The sequence below is a fragment of the Coregonus clupeaformis genome, chromosome 8 (genome assembly GCF_020615455.1).
Source record: "Coregonus clupeaformis isolate EN_2021a chromosome 8, ASM2061545v1, whole genome shotgun sequence".
Lineage (NCBI taxonomy): Eukaryota > Metazoa > Chordata > Actinopteri > Salmoniformes > Salmonidae > Coregonus > Coregonus clupeaformis.
In genome coordinates, this window is record NC_059199.1 from 67006956 (window position 1) to 67030566 (window position 23611).

At 46.6% G+C, this 23611-nt stretch overlaps 6 protein-coding genes and 1 pseudogene across 14 annotated transcripts in view; 6 read left to right on the top strand and 1 right to left on the bottom strand.

Moving 5' to 3' along the window:
- LOC121570285 (ELKS/Rab6-interacting/CAST family member 1-like) overlaps positions 1-2769 on the bottom strand; it is a 377938-nt gene extending 375169 nt beyond the window's left edge. For all 9 annotated transcript variants that reach the window (XM_045222185.1, XM_045222184.1, XM_045222183.1 and 6 more), the window contains exon 1: positions 2312-2769. In XM_045222185.1, coding sequence (XP_045078120.1) covers positions 2312-2578 — 267 coding nt within the window. In that variant the 5' untranslated portion in view covers positions 2579-2769. The remainder of the gene's footprint in view (positions 1-2311) is intronic.
- On the top strand, positions 103-1349 carry LOC121569972 (E3 ubiquitin-protein ligase RNF185-like). The gene has a single exon (XM_041881367.2). It carries the CDS (start codon positions 310-312, stop codon positions 874-876), a length of 567 nt encoding a protein of 188 aa, XP_041737301.1. The 5' UTR covers positions 103-309; the 3' UTR covers positions 877-1349.
- A 4746-nt stretch (positions 2770-7515) lies between the features above and the next one.
- On the top strand, positions 7516-8866 carry LOC121570709 (annotated as a pseudogene).
- Positions 8867-11199: 2333 nt separating this feature from the next.
- LOC121570708 (beta-1,3-galactosyl-O-glycosyl-glycoprotein beta-1,6-N-acetylglucosaminyltransferase 3-like) lies at positions 11200-12749 on the top strand. Its single transcript, XM_045222417.1, has one exon. The coding sequence runs from the start codon at positions 11418-11420 to the stop codon at positions 12744-12746; it is 1329 nt and encodes a 442-aa protein (XP_045078352.1). The 5' UTR covers positions 11200-11417; the 3' UTR covers positions 12747-12749.
- A 1522-nt stretch (positions 12750-14271) lies between these two features.
- LOC121570707 (beta-1,3-galactosyl-O-glycosyl-glycoprotein beta-1,6-N-acetylglucosaminyltransferase 3-like) lies at positions 14272-16132 on the top strand. Its single transcript, XM_045222418.1, has one exon. The coding sequence runs from the start codon at positions 14741-14743 to the stop codon at positions 16067-16069; it is 1329 nt and encodes a 442-aa protein (XP_045078353.1). The 5' UTR covers positions 14272-14740; the 3' UTR covers positions 16070-16132.
- A 2221-nt stretch (positions 16133-18353) lies between these two features.
- Positions 18354-19953, top strand: LOC121570704 (beta-1,3-galactosyl-O-glycosyl-glycoprotein beta-1,6-N-acetylglucosaminyltransferase 3-like). Its single transcript, XM_045222419.1, has one exon. It carries the CDS (start codon positions 18622-18624, stop codon positions 19948-19950), a length of 1329 nt encoding a protein of 442 aa, XP_045078354.1. The 5' UTR covers positions 18354-18621; the 3' UTR covers positions 19951-19953.
- An 833-nt stretch (positions 19954-20786) lies between these two features.
- On the top strand, positions 20787-23331 carry LOC121569971 (beta-1,3-galactosyl-O-glycosyl-glycoprotein beta-1,6-N-acetylglucosaminyltransferase 3-like). Its single transcript, XM_041881366.2, has 2 exons — positions 20787-21006; positions 22047-23331. Exons 1-2 carry the CDS (start codon positions 20787-20789, stop codon positions 23273-23275), a joined length of 1449 nt encoding a protein of 482 aa, XP_041737300.2. The 3' UTR covers positions 23276-23331.
- The last annotated feature ends 280 nt before the right edge of the window (positions 23332-23611 follow it).

A 23611-nucleotide genomic window follows, 5' to 3' on the forward strand; every position in this document is an offset into this window, starting at 1 on the left:
CAACCAAACTGTATTTTCCTTGGCCTAGAAGTTAGATTGAATTCAATAAAATTGTATTAATCTCTGTGTCCTAGAGGTGCTCTCGAACACGGCCAGCTGATCACAAGTAATCATCAAACAACTTCTGGATACAAACTACAGTGATGCTATCAGCTGAAACTTGAATTTAACTTGGCAACTTGACAGAATAGGTGGCTTTCTACCTAGATATCTCTACCCACGACAACGAGGATTTGTTTGATGAACGCAAGGAGGCAAGGGGGACGGCTAGATAGATCACCCCACTCTATCTCCTGATCTGTGGAAACAATGGCTAGCGCTGCACCTCCACCAGCCGCTGTCTCGACCGCCACTGAGAACCCCAACAGCTCGACTGCTGGGGAGGGTGGCAATCAGGACAGCACCTTCGAATGTAACATCTGCCTGGACACTTCCAAGGATGCGGTGATCAGTCTATGTGGGCATCTCTTTTGTTGGCCGTGTTTACATCAGTGGTTGGAGACCAGACCTAACAGACAGGTGTGTCCAGTGTGCAAGGCAGGCATCAGTCAAGACAAAGTCATCCCACTATATGGCAGGGGAAGCACAGGCCAGCAGGACCCACGGGAGCGAACGCCTCCTCGACCACAAGGACAGAGGCCAGAGCCTGAAAATCGTGGTGGATTTCAGGGGTTCGGTTTTGGAGATGGAGGATTCCAGATGTCTTTTGGCATTGGTGCCTTTCCATTTGGAATTTTCGCTACAGCTTTTAACATCAACGATGGAAGACCACCCCCAGCTGCCCCTGGGACCCCCCAGCACATGGATGAACAGTTCCTGTCTCAACTCTTTCTATTTGTGGCTCTGGTGATCATGTTTTGGCTACTAATCGCATAAATGTATGGGCAGCCAGGACCAAGGCTCAAGTTGGACAGTTCTTAATACTCTGTTTTCAGATACTTGTTTGATTTTGTCCTCTTGACTTGGCTAGCTATTGGTTTAATTTCAGTAATTGAGATTACAAACTGTGTGATTACATCTGTACTATGAGTCCTACAGAAGTCTGAAATAGTCTTAAAATGGTCCTACCTCTTCATTTCTATCAAGGTTATGTTTTTTTAATAGACATTAAGTGTACATGGCTGGCAATATAGAACCAGATATTAAAAGAAAGATGGCAAATCAGTAAATGTAAGGTACCAGATATACCCTCTGTGTTTGTATGGATATAGATTAGGAGTGGTATGTCCTGTTTCTGAACTGAATTTATCAATTCAGGAAGAGATGTATCATTGGTGATAACCTCCCGAGTGGCGCAGTGGTCTAAGGCACTGCATCGCAGTGCTAGCTGTGCCACTAGAGATCCTGGTTCGAATCCAGGCTCTGCTGTAGCCGGCCGCAACCGGGAGACCAATGGGGCGGCGCACAATTGGCCCAGCGTCGTCCAGGGTAGGGGAGGGAATGGCCAGCAGGGAGGTAGCTCAGTTGGTAGAGCATGGCGTTTGCAACGCCAGGGTTGTGGGTTCGATTCCCATGGGGGGCCAGTATGAAAAAGAAAAAAAAGAATAATGTATGCACTAACTGTAAGTCGCTCTGGATAAGAGCGTCTGCTAAATGACGTAAATGTAGGTAAGATTCATTTCAATCAATTTAATGGGAGAACACAACACACCTCCTTTCAATAAATGTCAACTCCTGAATCCAAGCTACTTCTCAGCATGTTTTTGTTATTTCTAAATTCACTTAGTTAGCCTAGAGATTAGATTCAATCAAACTTATTTATATCCAATAATTAACTTAGTCTGGATTTCGATTCGATTATCTTTATTCATACCCATAGGGGAAACATGACATGACATGATTGTGATATTTCTAAATTAGGTTAGTTAGTTATTTCTACTTGTTTTACTGTTTTATGTCCATTACATTGCATGCCTCAAGTTATTCAAAGTATGCCTTCTGCCAAATTAAATGAAATAGTGTGAAGAACATGAAGTTGAATAAAGTAAAGAATCCTAAATAAGATTCTGATGAACTGACATGTAAATATTCAATGTGTGTAATGTGTATGTTTTATATCAGTTTTGATCCTTTTACGGTAAACCAGAGCGCCAAAGACACATTTCCATTCTGTGTAAACTTAATGGACAAACTAGTTTTCTTATCTTATTTAAAGTGAACATAGACCTGGGCCCATATCCAGAAAGCATCTCAGAATAGGAGCCCTGATCTAGGATCAGTTTAGCTTTTTAGATCATAATGAATTACATTATATGGACATATCCTAGATCAGGACTCCTATTCAGAGAAGCTTTCTGAAACTAGACCTGACCTGTCGTTGGTGTTCAGCGTGGAGCATGTGGAAGTTCTCCTCAGTGGGTTCATATGACAGAGGTTCTCCAGGTCTCCCTCCACTACAGTCCTGCTGGAACAACTGGTTCAGATCTCTCTGGATCCTCAACTCATCCTGCAGGGCCTGCACCGTCATCTGGAGGTGCTGAGGAGAGAGAGAGAGAGAGAGAGTGGGGATAGAGAGGAGGGAAGAGAGGATGGGAAAGTGAGGAATTAAGTCAAGTGTACAGAAGGAGGAAGTATTCATTGAGTACTATGTTTATTTTCACTGTTACAGTCCAATATTTAGAATCATCATCATCATCATCATCATATTGCCCCAGTAATCATGTTTCTTCATCATCCAACCATAACAGAGAGAGTTAGGCCAACATTCAGAACAGACTGTGTAGACGCTACACAGACAGCCAATCAAGGCCAGAGCAATTCCTTCTCAATCTCAACACCAGCAGTCATCTGACAGACAGGGGACAACAACAATATACACTAGTGGGTGGGTTGGCTGGTATCCAGATGTTCATACCGTCATACCGTTTCTCTACCATACCACGGTATATGGTATTACCGGAAATGCACACAAGGGGCGCTATTACAAAAATAATATCGTATTTTTTATTTAATTTTAGTGTATTGATGGCACTGAACAATTTAGGCAACAGGGATCTTGATCCAGGAGGGGATTGAATGTCTCTGCTGTAACCAAGAAGCTTGATCTTGACATCTATCCACTTAGCTAGCATGTTAGCAAACCAAATGCATAGCTGGAGCCCTGAGCTGGATATAACTTATTTGACACATCTTAGATTTCTTATATTTAGACTTAAGCAGTGGAGTAGCACGTGCATAGCGTCAGCATTTGGAAATACCCCGGGATACGGTATATCGCCCAAGCCTACTAGTGGGCAGATCTTCCTGCCGTTCATATCAGTTCCAGTTTGTAGTCCGGCCTACTTCTCTCTCACCTCTTCCTTTCCTTATCTCTCTCCATCCCTCAACCCTTTCTATTAGCGTAGACGTGACATCAGACGAAACAAGACATGGTGTCAAGAACTAGATGAAACTAGCTGAAACGAGCCACCTACGATTCCCCACATGGCAGCTTCTTGTCATTCTTGCTAGCTATCTGACCGTCCGGAATCACAACAACACACGGACTTCTGCCCCATGGAGAGCAATAGTAATGGCGTCTTTTTGTAGGCACCAACTCCGTCATGGCTCGTTGGACAAAGCCTATTGGGAAATTAATGTTTTTTTTTTGGAGGGTTTTTGGATAAACGCCAAAAATAAAGTATGTGGTACACACAGGCTTAGCAGATCTTATACGTTTTGTTCTATGAGATAATCTTCAACAGCTAATGTCACTTTTTGTGAATTTTGGAGCATTTATGTAATCAAAACAAGCTTCATAATTCATAAAGGTCATTTTAAATGACTGCTATTATCTCATAGAACAAAACGTATAAGATTTCCTAAACCTGTGTTAACCTCAGACCTTATTTTCAGCCTTTATTCCCCATAGGAATGGCTGAACGAACCAGCGGTACCTCATTCATTTTCCCCATAGGAATGGCTGAACGAACCAGCGGTACCTCATTCATTTTCCCCATAGGAATGGCTGAACGAACCAGCGGTACCTCATTCATTTTCCCCATAGGAATGGCTGAACGAACCAGCTGTACCTCATTCATTTTCCCCATAGGAATGGCTGAACGAACCAGCGAAACCTCATTCAATTTTCCCATAGGAATAGCTGAACGAACCAGCAGTACCTCATTCAATTTATCCATAGGAACGGCTGAACGAACCAGCGGTATCTCATTCAATTTCCCCATAGGAATGGCTGAATGAACCAGCGGTACCTAATTTTGTTTTTTTTAGGACTACAAGCTGGCGAACTGGTTTTCGTGACGTTGTCAGCTAACTCGTCTATAGGCCAGATAAATTTGACATGCCACTCCCTATGAAAATGTGGGTTCTGAAACCCGACACTTCAAGTCAGCTCCGCTGAGAGAGTGGAAATGAAGAGAGGACAGACGGAGCTTTCTGGCCTGATAAGGAACGGGACCCTACGGTGTTCACAGAGAGCTTTGGACACCAAAATGTCAGTCGGAACCTGTCCAGAACCGCTCAAAGTTGCCCATATGGGGGGACTTAACATCTAAGAGAATATTGTATGTTGTATTCAGATCCATGGATATATTTTTACTCAGCTTTGTGTGCCTGTCTGTCTGCCTGTCTGTAAATGAGTATATGAGCATAAAGGTGAGATCATAACATTTTAAAGGATTTTAATATTGACTACAGTGGGGAGAACAAGTATTTGATACACTGCCGATTTTGCAGGTTTTCCTACTTACAAAGCATGTAGAGGTCTGTAATTTTTATCATAGGTACACTTCAACTGTGAGAGACGGAATCTAAAACAAAAAAGACAATTTTATCCCTGATGTCCTTACACAGCTCTCTGGTCTTGGCCATTGTGGAGAGGTTGGAGTCTGTTTGATTGAGTGTGTGGACAGGTGTCTTTCATACAGGTAATGAGTTCAAACAGGTGCAGTTAATACAGGTAATGAGTGGAGAACAGGAGGGCTTCTTAAAGAAAAACTAACAGGTCTGTGAGAGCCGGAATTCTTACTGGTTGATAGGTGATCAAATACTTATGTCATGCAATAAAATGCTAATTAATTACTTAAAAATCATACAATGTGATTTTCTGGATTTTGGTTTTAGATTCCGTCTCTCACAGTTGAAGTGTACCTATGATAAAAATTACAGACCTCTACATGCTTTGTAAGTAGGAAAACCTGCATAATCGGCAGTGTATCAAATACTTGTTCTCCCCACTGTACCTATTTGATGTCAATGGAGGTTCAATACCGGTGTTCAAATTAATTGTAAATAAAATATTACATATTTTTACTGCCTTTCCATGAGTCCTTCAAAATGTCACAATGTCACCTTTATACATCCATGCTATAAAAATGAATGTCTAGGCCTCCCGAGTGGTGCAGTGGTCTAAGGCACTGCATCGCAGTGCTTGAGGTGTTACTACAGACCCAGGTTCGATCCCAGGCTGTGTCACAACCGGCCGTGACCAGGAGTCCCATAAGGTGGCGCACAATTTTTCCAGCGTCGTCCGGGTTAGGGGAGGGTTTGGCCGGGTGGGGCTTTACTTGGCTCATTGCACTATAGCCGGGCGCCTGCAGGCTGACTTCGGCCGTCAGTTGAAAGGCGTTTCCTCCGACACATTGGTGCGACTGGCTTCCGGGTTAAGTGGGCGGGTGTTAAGAAGCGCGGTTAGGCGGGTCATGTTTTGGAGGATGCATGACTTGACCTTCGCCTCTCCCGAGCCCGTTGGGGAGTTGCCGCGATGAGACAAGATCGCAATTGTCAATCATGAAATTGGGGAGAAAAAGGGGGTAAAATACAATAATTAAAAAACGGAATGTCTAGAATTAGAACAATATTCTGAATTCTAAAGGTTGGCCTAAATCCAGTATATGGCTCTGGAGGTGACATGTAGAAGGACTCAATTATTTCAATATTCAAATAATGTACCTATCTGAGGTCCATTATACTGGTTTTCAATCATTAACTTTTTAGAACTGAATTTCAGCCTTTGTTTATCATGTCTCAATAACTGATGCTGTGTTGCTGTACGAGTTGGAAAATGAGTCTAGGATGTTTGTCACATGTCAAGGATATTAACCTGCGGCCAGGACGTGATAAAACATAATGTTCAACCATCAACAGCTGTCATCTAACCCCTGTACACTTGTACACACCTCTGTATCACACGAGACAAAACATGGGTGTGTTAAAAAAAATATCTGAAAATTTGAACATCCCACGGAGCACCATTAAATCCATTATTAAAAAATTGAAAGAATATGGCACCACAACAAACCTGCCAAGAGAGGGTCGCCCACCAAAACTCACGGAACAGGCAAGGATGACATTAATCAGAGAGGCAACAAAGAGACCAAAGATAACCCTGAAGGAGCTGCAAAGCTCCACAGCGGAGATTGGAGTCTCTGTCCATGTTATGCATGCTCAAGTTCTCTGTTTTTTTGTCTTATTTCTTGTTTGTTTCACAATAAAAAAAATATTTCGCATCTTCAAAGTGGTAGGCACGTTGTCTAAATCAAATGATACAAACCCCCCAAAAATCCATTTTAATTCCAGGTTGTAAGGCAACAAAATAGGAAAGATGCCAAGGGGGGTGAATACTTTCGCAAGCCACTGTATAAAAGTGACATTGTGAAATGATGAAGGATTCATGGAACGGAAGTAAAATAATTTCAATATTCAAATAATGTCCCTATCTGATGTCAATGGTATAAGGAGATCTGGTAACATGAGGTCTAGGATGTTAGTCAACAGGACTGTGACAATACCAGTATTGTGATATTTTTTCCACGGTAAAATGAAATGAAAACACAAAACGCTTTGGTCTTTTAAAAACCTGCTGTATGTTAAATATTGTGTACAAAATGTGTCGGCTAGATATTTCTGACTGAACAAGTTTATGAGGCTGCTTTGAACCACAGCTCAAAACTAGAGGAAAGACGGTTGTTTAACGTGAGAGGCTCAGCCATGTTAGGACTTTACGCCCGGCATGTGTCACAACGCTGACCAGGAAACAAGCCACATACAGGGAAAACCACAACTTGGCTGCTACAGAGCTTTTCATCCCTGGTCTGCCACGCCCATAGAGTGTATACAGTGAAGCCACACCCACTAGAGTGTATACGCCATATCCATAGACCACGCCCACTAGAGTCAATGATTACACCTCTTCCTTTTCAACTGAGGCGTGTGAGAAGCGTGTGTCTATTTGAGCTGTGAGGTGCTGCTGAGACACATCCTTCTGTTGATCAGCCGTGTGCAACTCCTGCTCCTTAGCTGTGGTGTTAATAGATACTAATACCACAAAGAGAATACCACATACAGGGTTCTCCCAATGATTTTTTTTAACAAGGTGGAGCTACTGCGTACAGCGGGATGGAGGACATTTCCTGCAATCTAAAGCAAAGAAATACTCTATTAGGGTGTGGTGCCTTAAATGATAACAAATGAAGTTTAAAAAATCACAGTGGAGCAGCCAGTCCACAAGGTGGCGCAGCGCAACTCTTACATTCTTTGAGGAGAACCCTGACATAGAAAGATAATACCCGACAAGTCATGGCTTGTGTTCGGTTGTCCAGGTCTCAGAGATTCTTCAGGAACTTATCTCTGATCCTACTGAGTGGATCCGTCTCTCTGCTCCTGTGGGCCGCTCTCAGACGCCCAACGGGCTCTGACAGGAGTCCTCTCCCCGCTCTGGACCTCCTGCCCCTGGGCTACGCTGCCGACCTGCCGGCCTGCTCAGCCATCATCCAGGGAGACCTGGAGGGTCTGGAGAGGGAGCAGCTCAGCCTCCTGCTGAAGACCAAGAAGAAGCAGCAGCCGTTGTCAGAGGCGTTCTACCACAATGTGACTCAGGACTGTCAGAGGTACGTTACAGAAAGAGGGTTTATCACCATTCCTCTCAGCCAGGAGGAGAAGGAGTTCCCCATCGCCTACTCCATGGTCGTCCACAAGAGGATCGAGATGTTTGAGCGGCTCCTGCGTGCCGTGTACACTCCTCAGAACGTGTACTGCGTCCACATCGACCAGAAGTCATCTGAGGACTTCAGGACGGCAGTGAGGGCTATCGTGTCCTGTCTGCCTAATGTGTTTGTGGCCAGTAAGTTAGAGAGTGTGGTCTACGCCTCCTGGTCCAGAGTGCAGGCTGATCTGAACTGTATGGAAGATCTCCTGAAGTCACCTGTCCAGTGGAGGTACCTGATCAACACCTGTGGATCAGACTTCCCCATTAAGACCAACGCTGAGATGGTTCAGGCCCTCAAGCTGCAGAACGGGAGAAACAGCATGGAGTCAGAGACCACCAACGACTATAAAAACAGCAGATGGCAGTTCCACCACAAAATCACCAGCAACATGGTGGTCAAGACGAACGTTAGAAAGAGCCCTCCTCCAATCAGCACCCCCATGTTCTCTGGCAACGCCTACTTCCTGGTCTCCAGGGCCTTTGTCCGTCACGTGATGGAGTCTCAGGAGGTCCGGGCGCTGTTGGAGTGGGAGAAGGACACCTACAGTCCCGATGAACACCTGTGGGCCACCCTGCAGCGCATGCCCTCTGTGCCAGGATCTAACCCTTCCCACATCAAGTACCACGAATCAGACATGAACGCCATTGCTCGCATCGTGATTTGATTTGATTTGATTTGTGAAGTGGGATTCCCTGGAAGGAGATGTGAGGAAAGGAGCCCCATATCCACCCTGCTCGGGTGTCTCCAGGAGGGCCATTTGTGTCTACGGGGCTGGAGATCTCCGGTGGCTCCTACAGCATCACCACCTCATCGCTAACAAGTTTGACCCTGAGGTGGATGACGTGGCTATCAGGTGCCTGGAGTCGTACCTGCGCTTTAAAGCTACATACCGTGTATCACGAAGGACAGCGGAATCTGAGAGTCTCTTACAAAAACGATGAAATGTTAAAAGTTGTAAATACGTTCATGTGTATTTCTTTAAATCTGTTTTGAAATGTTGTATATTTCTGATGGTACTGTAAAGAGGGTTGTACACCTTCCTAATATTGAGTTGCACCCCCTTTTGCCCTCAGAACAGCCTCAATTCCTCGAGGCATGGTCTGTACAAGGTGTCGAAAGCATGTTGACTCCAATGCTTCCCACAGTTGTGTCAAGTTGGGTGGATGTCCTTTTGGTGGTGGACCATTCTTGATACACATAGGAAACTGTTGAGTGTGAAAAACCCAGCAGCGTTGCAGTTCTTGCCACACTCAAACCGGTGTGCCTGGCACCTACTACCATACCCCATTCAAAGACACTTCAATATTTTGTCTTGCCCATTCACCCTCTGAATGGAACACGTACACAATCCATGTCTCAATTGTCTCAAGGCTTAAAAATCCTTCTTTAACCAGTCTCCTCCCCTTAATCATAATAATAATAATATGCCATTTAGCAGACGCTTTTATCCAAAGCGACTTACAGTCATGCGTGCATACATTTTTGTGTATGGGTGGTCCCAGGGATCGAACCCACTACCTTGGCGTTACAAAGCGCCGTGCTCTACCAGCTGAGCTACAGAGGACCACACTGATTGAAGTGGATTTAACAAGTGACATCAATAAGGGATCATAGCTTCTTTCACCTGGATTCACCTGGTCAGTCTATGTCATGGAAAGAGCATGTTTTGTCCACTCAGTGTATTTTATATATTTCTAATTTGCACTGTATAGTTCTGATTGTACTGTATATTCCAGACATACTGTCACGGAATCAGCCGAGGCTGCTCCTCCTCCTTGCTCGGGCAGGTTTCGGCGTCGTCGTCCCCCGGAGAACTAGCTGCCACCGATCTATGTTTCGGTGTTTGACTTGTTTTGTCCTGATTGTGTTCACCTGTTCCCCATTATGTTGTATTGTTTCCCCTATTTAACCCTCTGTCGTGCATTGTGTGTTGTGTGTTATTGTATTCGTCTTCGGCAGTGTTAGTGTGCGGGTTGTTTTCCTCCTTGTACGGAGATGGTTTTCTTCTCTGGTTACTTTCAAGTAAAGTACGTTTCCAGTAAGCTCTGTGTCCTGCGTTTGACTTCGCCTACTGCATTTCACCGTCGCCTTCTGACACATTCATGTATTTCTTCCTGTGCTCTGTATTTACTACAGCAGCAGTGCCATCTAGTGGAACGACTAGTCTAACTGGACACAGCATTTTGTTATACACAAGGTTGGTTTTCATTATAAACTGGGTGGTTCGGAGCCCTGAACGCTGATTTTCTGACAGCCGTGCTATATCAGACAGTTTACCACAGGTATGACAACATGTACTTTTACTGTTCGAATTACGTCGGTAACCAGTTTATAATGTCAATAAGGCACCTTAGGGGGTTTGTGATATATGGCCAATATACCACGGCTACGGGCTGTGTCAATGAGCTCAGTAAAACTCAGACCCTGGTCACGGCCCTGACCACCGTAGGCACGCTGCCTGCCCTCAGGGACATTTACACCCCTCAGTGTCGAAGGAAGGCCAGGAAGATCATTAGGTACCTCAGCCACGGAGCGTTCACTCTGCTACTGTCTGGCAGACGGTACAAGAGCATCAGATCTCAGACCAACAGACTCGAAACAGCTTCTATCAGGCCATCAGACTGTTGAAGAGCCATCAATAGCTGTCCGTCTGCCCTGTACTCTGACCTGCATCTCAGAGAGCTTTTTGTAAACATACACCCACACACTCAATCACAAAAAAACACATACACACAAGCTCACACACACATGCACCCTCACTCATAAACACACACACACAGACACACTCACATACACAGTCGTCACTGCTGTCCCATGTATATAGAGACATTGTACACTGGTCACTTCACATTTATACACACTGCGTATTATAACTATGTAACTCTGTGTTGTTGTTTTTATCGCACTGCTTTGCTTTATCTTGGCCAGGTCGCAGTTGTAAATGAGAACTTGTTCTCAACTGGTTTACCTGGTTAAATAAAGGTGAAATAAAAAAATAAAAAAATATACTGTATACACAACAGAGCTCATTCTAGAATATGTATTGTTGTACATATCCTCACTCCTCTCTCTCTTTCACTCTCTCAGGACAACGAGGGGGCAGTCTGTTATGATTCCACAGGCGACCTGGTTACTAAGCAACATTAGCTATCTGTGAGTGGTGCTGAGACACATCCTTCTGTTGATCAGCAGTGTGCAACTCCTGCTCCTTAGCTGTGGTGTTAATATATACTAATACCACAAAGAAAATCCCACATACAGGGTTCTCCCAATGATTTTTTTTAACAAGGTGGAGCTACTGCGTACAGCGGGATGGAGGACATTTCCTGCAATCTAAAGCAAAGAAATACTCTATTAGGGTGTGGTGCCTTAAATGATAACAAATGAAGTTTAAAAAATCACAGTGGAGCAGCCAGTCCACAAGGTGGCGCAGCGCAACTCTTACATTCTTTGAGGAGAACCCTGACATAGAAAGATAATACCCGACAAGTCATGGCTTGTGTTCGGTTGTCCAGGTCTCAGAGATTCTTCAGGAACTTATCTCTGATCCTACTGAGCGGATCCGTCTCTCTGCTCCTGTGGGCCGCTCTCAGACGCCCAACGGGCTCTGACAGGAGTCCTCTCCCCGCTCTGGACCTCCTGCCCCTGGGCTACGCTGCCGACCTGCCGGCCTGCTCAGCCATCATCCAGGGAGACCTGGAGGGTCTGGAGAGGGAGCAGCTCAGCCTCCTGCTGAAGACCAAGAAGAAGCAGCAGCCGTTGTCAGAGGCGTTCTACCACAATGTGACTCAGGACTGTCAGAGGTACGTTACAGAAAGAGGGTTTATCACCCTTCCTCTCAGCCAGGAGGAGAAGGAGTTCCCCATCGCCTACTCCATGGTCGTCCACAAGAGGATCGAGATGTTTGAGCGGCTCCTGCGTGCCGTGTACACTCCTCAGAACGTGTACTGCGTCCACATCGACCAGAAGTCATCTGAGGACTTCAGGACGGCAGTGAGGGCTATCGCATCCTGTCTGCCTAATGTGTTTGTGGCCAGTAAGTTAGAGAGTGTGGTCTACGCCTCCTGGTCCAGAGTGCAGGCTGATCTGAACTGTATGGAAGATCTCCTGAAGTCACCTGTCCAGTGGAGGTACCTGATCAACACCTGTGGATCAGACTTCCCCATTAAGACCAACGCTGAGATGGTTCAGGCCCTCAAGCTGCAGAACGGGAGAAACAGCATGGAGTCAGAGACCACCAACGACTATAAAAACAGCAGATGGCAGTTCCAGCACAAAATCACCAGCAACATGGTGGTCAAGACGAACGTTAGGAAGAGCCCTCCTCCAATCAGCACCCCCATGTTCTCTGGCAACGCCTACTTCCTGGTCTCCAGGGCCTTCGTCCGTCACGTGATGGAGTCTCAGGAGGTCCGGGCGCTGTTGGAGTGGGAGAAGGACACCTACAGTCCCGATGAACACCTGTGGGCCACCCTGCAGCGCATGCCCTCTGTGCCAGGATCTAACCCTTCCCACATCAAGTACCATGAATCAGACATGAACGCCATTGCCCGCATCGTGAAGTGGGATTCCCTGGAAGGAGATGTGAGGAAAGGAGCCCCATATCCACCCTGCTCGGGTGTCTCCAGGAGGGCCATTTGTGTCTACGGGGCTGGAGATCTCCGGTGGCTCCTACAGCATCACCACCTCATCGCTAACAAGTTTGACCCTGAGGTGGATGACGTGGCTATCAGGTGCCTGGAGTCGTACCTGCGCTTTAAAGCTACATACCGTGTATCACGAAGGATAGCGGAATCTGAGAGTCTCTTACAAAAACTATGAAATGTTAAAAGTCGTAAATACGTTCATGTGTATTTATTTAAATATGTTTTGAAATGTTGTATATTTCTGATGGTACTGTAAAGAGGGTTGTAAATACAGTAACACAGGTTTTATTTAAAATATACACTGAGTGTACAAAACATTAGGAACACCTTCCTAATATTCAGTTGCACCCCCTTTTGTATTTTATATATTTCTAATTTGCACTGTATAGTTCTGATTGTACTGTATATTCCAGACATACTGTCACAGAATCAGCCGAGGCTGCTCCTCCTCCTTGCTCGGGCAGGTTTCGGCGTTCGTCGTCCCCGGAGTACTAGCTGCCACCGATCTATGTTTCGGTGTTTGACTTGTTTTGTCCTGATTGTGTACACCTGTTCCCTATTATGTTGTATTGTTTCCCCTATTTAACCCTCTGTCGTGCATTGTGTGTTGTGTGTTATTGTATTCGTCTTCGGCAGTGTTAGTGTGCGGGTTGTTTTCCTCCTTGTATGGAGATGGTTTTCTTCTCTGGTTACTTTCAAGTAAAGTACGTTTCCAGTAAGCTCTGTGTCCTGCGTTTGACTTCGCCTACTGCATTTCACCGTCGCCTTCTGACACATTCATGTATTTCTTCCTGTGCTCTGTATTTACTACAGCAGCAGTGCCATCTAGTGGAACGACTAGTCTAACTGGACACAGCATTTTGTTATACACAAGGTTGGTTTTCATTATAAACTGGGTGGTTCGAGCCCTGAACGCTGATTTTCTGACAGATGTGCTATATCAGACAGTTTACCACAGGTATGACAACATGTACTTTTACTGTTCGAATTACGTCGGTAACCAGTTTATAATGTCAATAAGGCACCTTAGGGGGTTTGTGATATATGGCCAATATACCACGGCTACGGGCTGTGTCAATGAGCTCAGTAAAACTCAGACCCTGGTCACGGCCCTGACCACCGTGGGCACGCTGCCTGCCCTCAGGGACATTTACACCCCTCAGTGTCGAAGGAAGGCCAGGAAGATCATTAGGTACCTCAGCCACGGAGCGTTCACTCTGCTACTGTCTGGCAGACGGTACAAGAGCATCAGATCTCAGACCAACAGACTCCGAAACAGCTTCTATCAGGCCATCAGACTGTTGAAGAGCCATCAATAGCTGTCCGTCTGCCCTGTACTCTGACCTGCATCTCAGAGAGCTTTTTGCAAACATACACCCACACACTCAATCACAAAAAAACACATACATACAAGCTCACACACACATGCACCCTCACTCATAAACACACACACACAGACACACTCACATACACAGTCGTCACTGCTGTCCCATGTATATAGAGACATTGTACACTGGTCACTTCACATTTATACACACTGCGTATTATAACTATGTAACTCTGTGTTGTTGTTTTTATCGCACTGCTTTGCTTTATCTTGGCCAGGTCGCAGTTGTAAATGAGAACTTGTTCTCAACTGGTTTACCTGGTTAAATAAAGGTGAAATAAAAAAATAAAAAAATATACTGTATACACAACAGAGCTCATTCTAGAATATGTATTGTTGTACATATCCTCCCTCCTCTCTCTCTTTCACTCTCTCAGGACAACGAGGGGGCAGGCTGTCATGATTCCACAGGCGACCTGGTTACTAAGCAACATTAGCTATCTGTGAGTGGTGCTGAGACACATCCTTCTGTTGATCAGCCGTGTGCAACTCCTGCTCCTTAGCTGTGGTGTTAATAGATACTAATACCACAAAGAAAATACCACATACAGGGTTCTCCCAATGATTTTTTTTAACAAGGTGGAGCTACTGCGTACAGCGGGATGGAGGACATTTCCTGCAATCTAAAGCAAAGAAATACTCTATTAGGGTGTGGTGCCTTAAATGATAACAAATGAAGTTTAAAAAATCACAGTGGAGCAGCCAGTCCACAAGGTGGCGCAGCGCAACTCTTACATTCTTTGAGGAGAACCCTGACATAGAAAGATAATACCCGACAAGTCATGGCTTGTGTTCGGTTGTCCAGGTCTCAGAGATTCTTCAGGAACTTATCTCTGATCCTACTGAGCGGATCCGTCTCTCTGCTCCTGTGGGCCGCTCTCAGACGCCCGACGGGCTCTGACAGGAGTCCTCTCCCCGCTCTGGACCTCCTGCCCCTGGGCTACGCTGCCGACCTGCCGGCCTGCTCAGCCATCATCCAGGGAGACCTGGAGGGTCTGGAGAGGGAGCAGCTCAGCCTCCTGCTGAAGACCAAGAAGAAGCAGCAGCCGTTGTCAGAGGCGTTCTACCACAATGTGACTCAGGACTGTCAGAGGTACGTTACAGAAAGAGGGTTTATCACCCTTCCTCTCAGCCAGGAGGAGAAGGAGTTCCCCATCGCCTACTCCATGGTCGTCCACGAGAGGATCGAGATGTTTGAGCGGCTCCTGCGTGCCGTGTACACTCCTCAGAACGTGTACTGCGTCCACATCGACCAGAAGTCATCTGAGGACTTCAGGACGGCAGTGAGGGCTATCGTGTCCTGTCTGCCTAATGTGTTTGTGGCCAGTAAGTTAGAGAGTGTGGTCTACGCCTCCTGGTCCAGAGTGCAGGCTGATCTGAACTGTATGGAAGATCTCCTGAAGTCACCTGTCCAGTGGAGGTACCTGATCAACACCTGTGGATCAGACTTCCCCATTAAGACCAACGCTGAGATGGTTCAGGCCCTCAAGCTGCAGAACGGGAGAAACAGCATGGAGTCAGAGACCACCAACGACTATAAAAACAGCAGATGGCAGTTCCAGCACAAAATCACCAGCAACATGGTGGTCAAGACGAACGTTAGAAAGAGCCCTCCTCCAATCAGCACCCCCATGTTCTCTGGCAACGCCTACTTCCTGGTCTCCAGGGCCTTTGTCCGTCACGTGATGGAGTCTCAGGAGGTCCGGGCGCTGTTGGAGTGGGAGAAGGACACCTACAGTCCCGATGAACACCTGTGGGCCACCCTGCAGCGCATGCCCTCTGTGCCAGGATCTAACCCTTCCCACATCAAGTACCATGAATCAGACATGAACGCCATTGCTCGCATCGTGAAGTGGGATTCCCTGGAAGGAGATGTGAGGAAAGGAGCCCCATATCCACCCTGCTCGGGTGTCTCCAGGAGGGCCATTTGTGTCTACGGGGCTGGAGATCTCCGGTGGCTCCTACAGCATCACCACCTCATCGCTAACAAGTTTGACCCTGAGGTGGATGACGTGGCTATCAGGTGCCTGGAGTCGTACCTGCGCTTTAAAGCTACATACCGTGTATCACGAAGGACAGCGGAATCTGAGAGTCTCTTACAAAAACGATGAAATGTTAAAAGTCGTAAATACGTTCATGTGTATTTCTTTAAATATGTTTTGAAATGTTGTATATTTCTGATGGTACTGTAAAGAGGGTTGTACACCTTCCTAATATTGAGTTGCACCCCCTTTTGCCCTCAGAACAGCCTCAATTCCTCGAGGCATGGTCTGTACAAGGTGTCGAAAGCATGTTGACTCCAATGCTTCCCACAGTTGTGTCAAGTTGGGTGGATGTCCTTTTGGTGGTGGACCATTCTTGATACACATAGGAAACTGTTGAGTGTGAAAAACCCAGCAGCGTTGCAGTTCTTGCCACACTCAAACCGGTGTGCCTGGCACCTACTACCATACCCCATTCAAAGACACTTCAATATTTTGTCTTGCCCATTCACCCTCTGAATGGAACACGTACACAATCCATGTCTCAATTGTCTCAAGGCTTAAACATCCTTCTTTAACCAGTCTCCTCCCCTTAATCTAATAATAATAATAATATGCCATTTAGCAGACGCTTTTATCCAAAGCGACTTACAGTCATGCGTGCATACATTTTTGTGTATGGGTGGTCCCAGGGATCGAACCCACTACCTTGGCGTTACAAGCGCCGTGCTCTACCAGCTGAGCTACAGAGGACCACACTGATTGAAGTGGATTTAACAAGTGACATCAATAAGGGATCATAGCTTCTTTCACCTGGATTCACCTGGTCAGTCTATGTCATGGAAAGAGCATGTTTTGTCCACTCAGTGTATATTATATATTTCTAATTTGCACTGTATAGTTCTGATTGTACTGTATATTCCAGACATACTGTCACGGAATCAGCCGAGGCTGCTCCTCCTCCTTGCTCGGGCAGGTTTCGGCGTTCGTCGTCCCCGGAGAACTAGCTGCCACCGATCTATGTTTCGGTGTTTGACTTGTTTTGTCCTGATTGTGTTCACCTGTTCCCCATTATGTTGTATTGTTTCCCCTATTCAACCCTCTGTCGTGCATTGTGTGTTGTGTGTTATTGTATTCGTCTTCGGCAGTGTTAGTGTGCGGGTTGTTTTCCTCCTTGTACGGAGATGGTTTTCTTCTCTGGTTACTTTCAAGTAAAGTACGTTTCCAGTAAGCTCTGTGTCCTGCGTTTGACTTCGCCTACTGCATTTCACCGTCGCCTTCTGACACATTCATGTATTTCTTCCTGTGCTCTGTATTTACTACAGCAGCAGTGCCATCTAGTGGAACGACTAGTCTAACTGGACACAGCATTTTGTTATACACAAGGTTGGTTTTCATTATAAACTGGGTGGTTCGAGCCCTGAACGCTGATTTTCTGACAGCCGTGCTATATCAGACAGTTTACCACAGGTATGACAACATGTACTTTTACTGTTCGAATTACGTCGGTAACCAGTTTATAATGTCAATAAGGCACCTTAGGGGGTTTGTGATATATGGCCGATATACCACGGCTACGGGCTGTGTCAATGAGCTCAGTAAAACTCAGACCCTGGTCACGGCCCTGACCACCGTGGGCACGCTGCCTGCCCTCAGGGACATTTACACCCCTCAGTGTCGAAGGAAGGCCAGGAAGATCATTAGGTACCTCAGCCACGGAGCGTTCACTCTGCTACTGTCTGGCAGACGGTACAAGAGCATCAGATCTCAGACCAACAGACTCCGAAACAGCTTCTATCAGGCCATCAGACTGTTGAAGAGCCATCAATAGCTGTCCGTCTGCCCTGTACTCTGACCTGCATCTCAGAGAGCTTTTTGTAAACATACACCCACACACTCAATCACAAAAAAACACATACACACAAGCTCACACACACATGCACCCTCACTCATAAACACACACACACAGACACACTCACATACACAGTCGTCACTGCTGTCCCATGTATATAGAGACATTGTACACTGGTCACTTCACATTTATACACACTGCGTATTATAACTATGTAACTCTGTGTTGTTGTTTTTATCGCACTGCTTTGCTTTATCTTGGCCAGGTCGCAGTTGTAAATGAGAACTTGTTCTCAACTGGTTTACCTGGTTAAATAAAGGTGAAATAAAAAAATAAAAAAATATACTGTATACACAACAGAGCTCATTCTAGAATATGTATTGTTGTACATATCCTCACTCCTCTCTCTCTTTCACTCTCTCAGGACAACGAGGGGGCAGTCTGTTATGATTCCACAGGCGACCTGGTTACTAAGCAACATTAGCTATCTGTGAGTGGTGCTGAGACACATCCTTCTGTTGATCAGCAGTGTGCAACTCCTGCTCCTTAGCTGTGGTGTTAATAGATACTAATACCACAAAGAAAATACCACATACAGGGTTCTCCCAATGATTTTTTTTAACAAGGTGGAGCTACTGCGTACAGCGGGATGGAGGACATTTCCTGCAATCTAAAGCAAAGAAATACTCTATTAGGGTGTGGTGCCTTAAATGATAACAAATGAAGTTTAAAAAATCACAGTGGAGCAGCCAGTCCACAAGGTGGCGCAGCGCAACTCTTACATTCTTTGAGGAGAACCCTGACATAGAAAGATAATACCCGACAAGTCATGGCTTGTGTTCGGTTGTCCAGGTCTCAGAGATTCTTCAGGAACTTATCTCTGATCCTACTGAGCGGATCCGTCTCTCTGCTCCTGTGGGCCGCTCTCAGACGCCCAACGGGCTCTGACAGGAGTCCTCTCCCCGCTCTGGACCTCCTGCCCCTGGGCTACGCTGCCGACCTGCCGGCCTGCTCAGCCATCATCCAGGGAGACCTGGAGGGTCTGGAGAGGGAGCAGCTCAGCCTCCTGCTGAAGACCAAGAAGAAGCAGCAGCCGTTGTCAGAGGCGTTCTACCACAATGTGACTCAGGACTGTCAGAGGTACGTTACAGAAAGAGGGTTTATCACCCTTCCTCTCAGCCAGGAGGAGAAGGAGTTCCCCATCGCCTACTCCATGGTCGTCCACAAGAGGATCGAGATGTTTGAGCGGCTCCTGCGTGCCGTGTACACTCCTCAGAACGTGTACTGCGTCCACATCGACCAGAAGTCATCTGAGGACTTCAGGACGGCAGTGAGGGCTATCGCATCCTGTCTGCCTAATGTGTTTGTGGCCAGTAAGTTAGAGAGTGTGGTCTACGCCTCCTGGTCCAGAGTGCAGGCTGATCTGAACTGTATGGAAGATCTCCTGAAGTCACCTGTCCAGTGGAGGTACCTGATCAACACCTGTGGATCAGACTTCCCCATTAAGACCAACGCTGAGATGGTTCAGGCCCTCAAGCTGCAGAACGGGAGAAACAGCATGGAGTCAGAGACCACCAACGACTATAAAAACAGCAGATGGCAGTTCCAGCACAAAATCACCAGCAACATGGTGGTCAAGACGAACGTTAGGAAGAGCCCTCCTCCAATCAGCACCCCCATGTTCTCTGGCAACGCCTACTTCCTGGTCTCCAGGGCCTTCGTCCGTCACGTGATGGAGTCTCAGGAGGTCCGGGCGCTGTTGGAGTGGGAGAAGGACACCTACAGTCCCGATGAACACCTGTGGGCCACCCTGCAGCGCATGCCCTCTGTGCCAGGATCTAACCCTTCCCACATCAAGTACCATGAATCAGACATGAACGCCATTGCCCGCATCGTGAAGTGGGATTCCCTGGAAGGAGATGTGAGGAAAGGAGCCCCATATCCACCCTGCTCGGGTGTCTCCAGGAGGGCCATTTGTGTCTACGGGGCTGGAGATCTCCGGTGGCTCCTACAGCATCACCACCTCATCGCTAACAAGTTTGACCCTGAGGTGGATGACGTGGCTATCAGGTGCCTGGAGTCGTACCTGCGCTTTAAAGCTACATACCGTGTATCACGAAGGATAGCGGAATCTGAGAGTCTCTTACAAAAACTATGAAATGTTAAAAGTCGTAAATACGTTCATGTGTATTTATTTAAATATGTTTTGAAATGTTGTATATTTCTGATGGTACTGTAAAGAGGGTTGTAAATACAGTAACACAGGTTTTATTTAAAATATACACTGAGTGTACAAAACATTAGGAACACCTTCCTAATATTCAGTTGCACCCCCTTTTGTATTTTATATATTTCTAATTTGCACTGTATAGTTCTGATTGTACTGTATATTCCAGACATACTGTCACAGAATCAGCCGAGGCTGCTCCTCCTCCTTGCTCGGGCAGGTTTCGGCGTTCGTCGTCCCCCGGAGTACTAGCTGCCACCGATCTATGTTTCGGTGTTTGACTTGTTTTGTCCTGATTGTGTACACCTGTTCCCTATTATGTTGTATTGTTTCCCCTATTTAACCCTCTGTCGTGCATTGTGTGTTGTGTGTTATTGTATTCGTCTTCGGCAGTGTTAGTGTGCGGGTTGTTTTCCTCCTTGTATGGAGATGGTTTTCTTCTCTGGTTACTTTCAAGTAAAGTACGTTTCCAGTAAGCTCTGTGTCCTGCGTTTGACTTCGCCTACTGCATTTCACCGTCGCCTTCTGACACATTCATGTATTTCTTCCTGTGCTCTGTATTTACTACAGCAGCAGTGCCATCTAGTGGAACGACTAGTCTAACTGGACACAGCATTTTGTTATACACAAGGTTGGTTTTCATTATAAACTGGGTGGTTCGAGCCCTGAACGCTGATTTTCTGACAGATGTGCTATATCAGACAGTTTACCACAGGTATGACAACATGTACTTTTACTGTTCGAATTACGTCGGTAACCAGTTTATAATGTCAATAAGGCACCTTAGGGGGTTTGTGATATATGGCCAATATACCACGGCTACGGGCTGTGTCAATGAGCTCAGTAAAACTCAGACCCTGGTCACGGCCCTGACCACCGTGGGCACGCTGCCTGCCCTCAGGGACATTTACACCCCTCAGTGTCGAAGGAAGGCCAGGAAGATCATTAGGTACCTCAGCCACGGAGCGTTCACTCTGCTACTGTCTGGCAGACGGTACAAGAGCATCAGATCTCAGACCAACAGACTCGAAACAGCTTCTATCAGGCCATCAGACTGTTGAAGAGCCATCAATAGCTGTCCGTCTGCCCTGTACTCTGACCTGCATCTCAGAGAGCTTTTTGCAAACATACACCCACACACTCAATCACAAAAAAACACATACACACAAGCTCACACACACATGCACCCTCACTCATAAACACACACACACAGACACACTCACATACACAGTCGTCACTGCTGTCCCATGTATATAGAGACATTGTACACTGGTCACTTCACATTTATACACACTGCGTATTATAACTATGTAACTCTGTGTTGTTGTTTTTATCGCACTGCTTTGCTTTATCTTGGCCAGGTCGCAGATGTAAATGAGAACTTGTTCTCAACTGGTTTACCTGGTTAAATAAAGGTGAAATAAAAAAATAAAAAATATATACTGTATACACAACAGAGCTCATTCTAGAATATGTATTGTTGTACATATCCTCCCTCCTCTCTCTCTTTCACTCTCTCAGGACAACGAGGGGGCAGGCTGTCATGATTCCACAGGCGACCTGGTTACTAAGCAACATTAGCTATCTGTGAGTGGTGCTGAGACACATCCTTCTGTTGATCAGCCGTGTGCAACTCCTGCTCCTTAGCTGTGGTGTTAATAGATACTAATAACACAAAGAAAATACCACATACAGGGTTCTCCCAATGATTTTTTTTAACAAGGTGGAGCTACTGCGTACAGCGGGATGGAGGACATTTCCTGCAATCTAAAGCAAAGAAATACTCTATTAGGGTGTGGTGCCTTAAATGATAACAAATGAAGTTTAAAAAATCACAGTGGAGCAGCCAGTCCACAAGGTGGCGCAGCGCAACTCTTACATTCTTTGAGGAGAACCCTGACATAGAAAGATAATACCCGACAAGTCATGGCTTGTGTTCGGTTGTCCAGGTCTCAGAGATTCTTCAGGAACTTATCTCTGATCCTACTGAGCGGATCCGTCTCTCTGCTCCTGTGGGCCGCTCTCAGACGCCCAACGGGCTCTGACAGGAGTCCTCTCCCCGCTCTGGACCTCCTGCCCCTGGGCTACGCTGCCGACCTGCCGGCCTGCTCAGCCATCATCCAGGGGAGACCTGGAGGGTCTGGAGAGGGAGCAGCTCAGCCTCCTGCTGAAGACCAAGAAGAAGCAGCAGCCGTTGTCAGAGGCGTTCTACCACAATGTGACTCAGGACTGTCAGAGGTACGTTACAGAAAGAGGGTTTATCACCCTTCCTCTCAGCCAGGAGGAGAAGGAGTTCCCCATCGCCTACTCCATGGTCGTCCACAAGAGGATCGAGATGTTTGAGCGGCTCCTGCGTGCTGTGTACACTCCTCAGAACGTGTACTGCGTCCACATCGACCAGAAGTCATCTGAGGACTTCAGGACGGCAGTGAGGGCTATCGCGTCCTGTCTGCCTAATGTGTTTGTGGCCAGTAAGTTAGAGAGTGTGGTCTACGCCTCCTGGTCCAGAGTGCAGGCTGATCTGAACTGTATGGAGGATCTCCTGAAGTCACCTGTCCAGTGGAGGTACCTGATCAACACCTGTGGATCAGACTTCCCCATTAAGACCAACGCTGAGATGGTTCAGGCCCTCAAGCTGCAGAACGGGAGAAACAGCATGGAGTCAGAGACCACCAACGACTATAAAAACAGCAGATGGCAGTTCCAGCACAAAATCACCAGCAACATGGTGGTCAAGACGAACGTTAGAAAGAGCCCTCCTCCAATCAGCACCCCCATGTTCTCTGGCAACGCCTACTTCCTGGTCTCCAGGGCCTTTGTCCGTCACGTGATGGAGTCTCAGGAGGTCCGGGCGCTGTTGGAGTGGGAGAAGGACACCTACAGTCCCGATGAACACCTGTGGGCCACCCTGCAGCGCATGCCCTCTGTGCCAGGATCTAACCCTTCCCACATCAAGTACCATGAATCAGACATGAACGCCATTGCTCGCATCGTGAAGTGGGATTCCCTGGAAGGAGATGTGAGGAAAGGAGCCCCATATCCACCCTGCTCGGGTGTCTCCAGGAGGGCCATTTGTGTCTACGGGGCTGGAGATCTCCGGTGGCTCCTACAGCATCACCACCTCATCGCTAACAAGTTTGACCCTGAGGTGGATGACGTGGCTATCAGGTGCCTGGAGTCGTACCTGCGCTTTAAAGCTACATACCGTGTATCACGAAGGACAGCGGAATCTGAGAGTCTCTTACAAAAACGATGAAATGTTAAAAGTCGTAAATACGTTCATGTGTATTTCTTTAAATATGTTTTGAAATGTTGTATATTTCTGATGGTACTGTAAAGAGGGTTGTACACCTTCCTAATATTGAGTTGCACCCCCCTTTTGCCCTCAGAACAGCCTCAATTCCTCGAGGCATGGTCTGTACAAGGTGTCGAAAGCATGTTGACTCCAATGCTTCCCACAGTTGTGTCAAGTTGGGTGGATGTCCTTTTGGTGGTGGACCATTCTTGATACACATAGGAAACTGTTGAGTGTGAAAAACCCAGCAGCGTTGCAGTTCTTGCCACACTCAAACCGGTGTGACTGGCACCTACT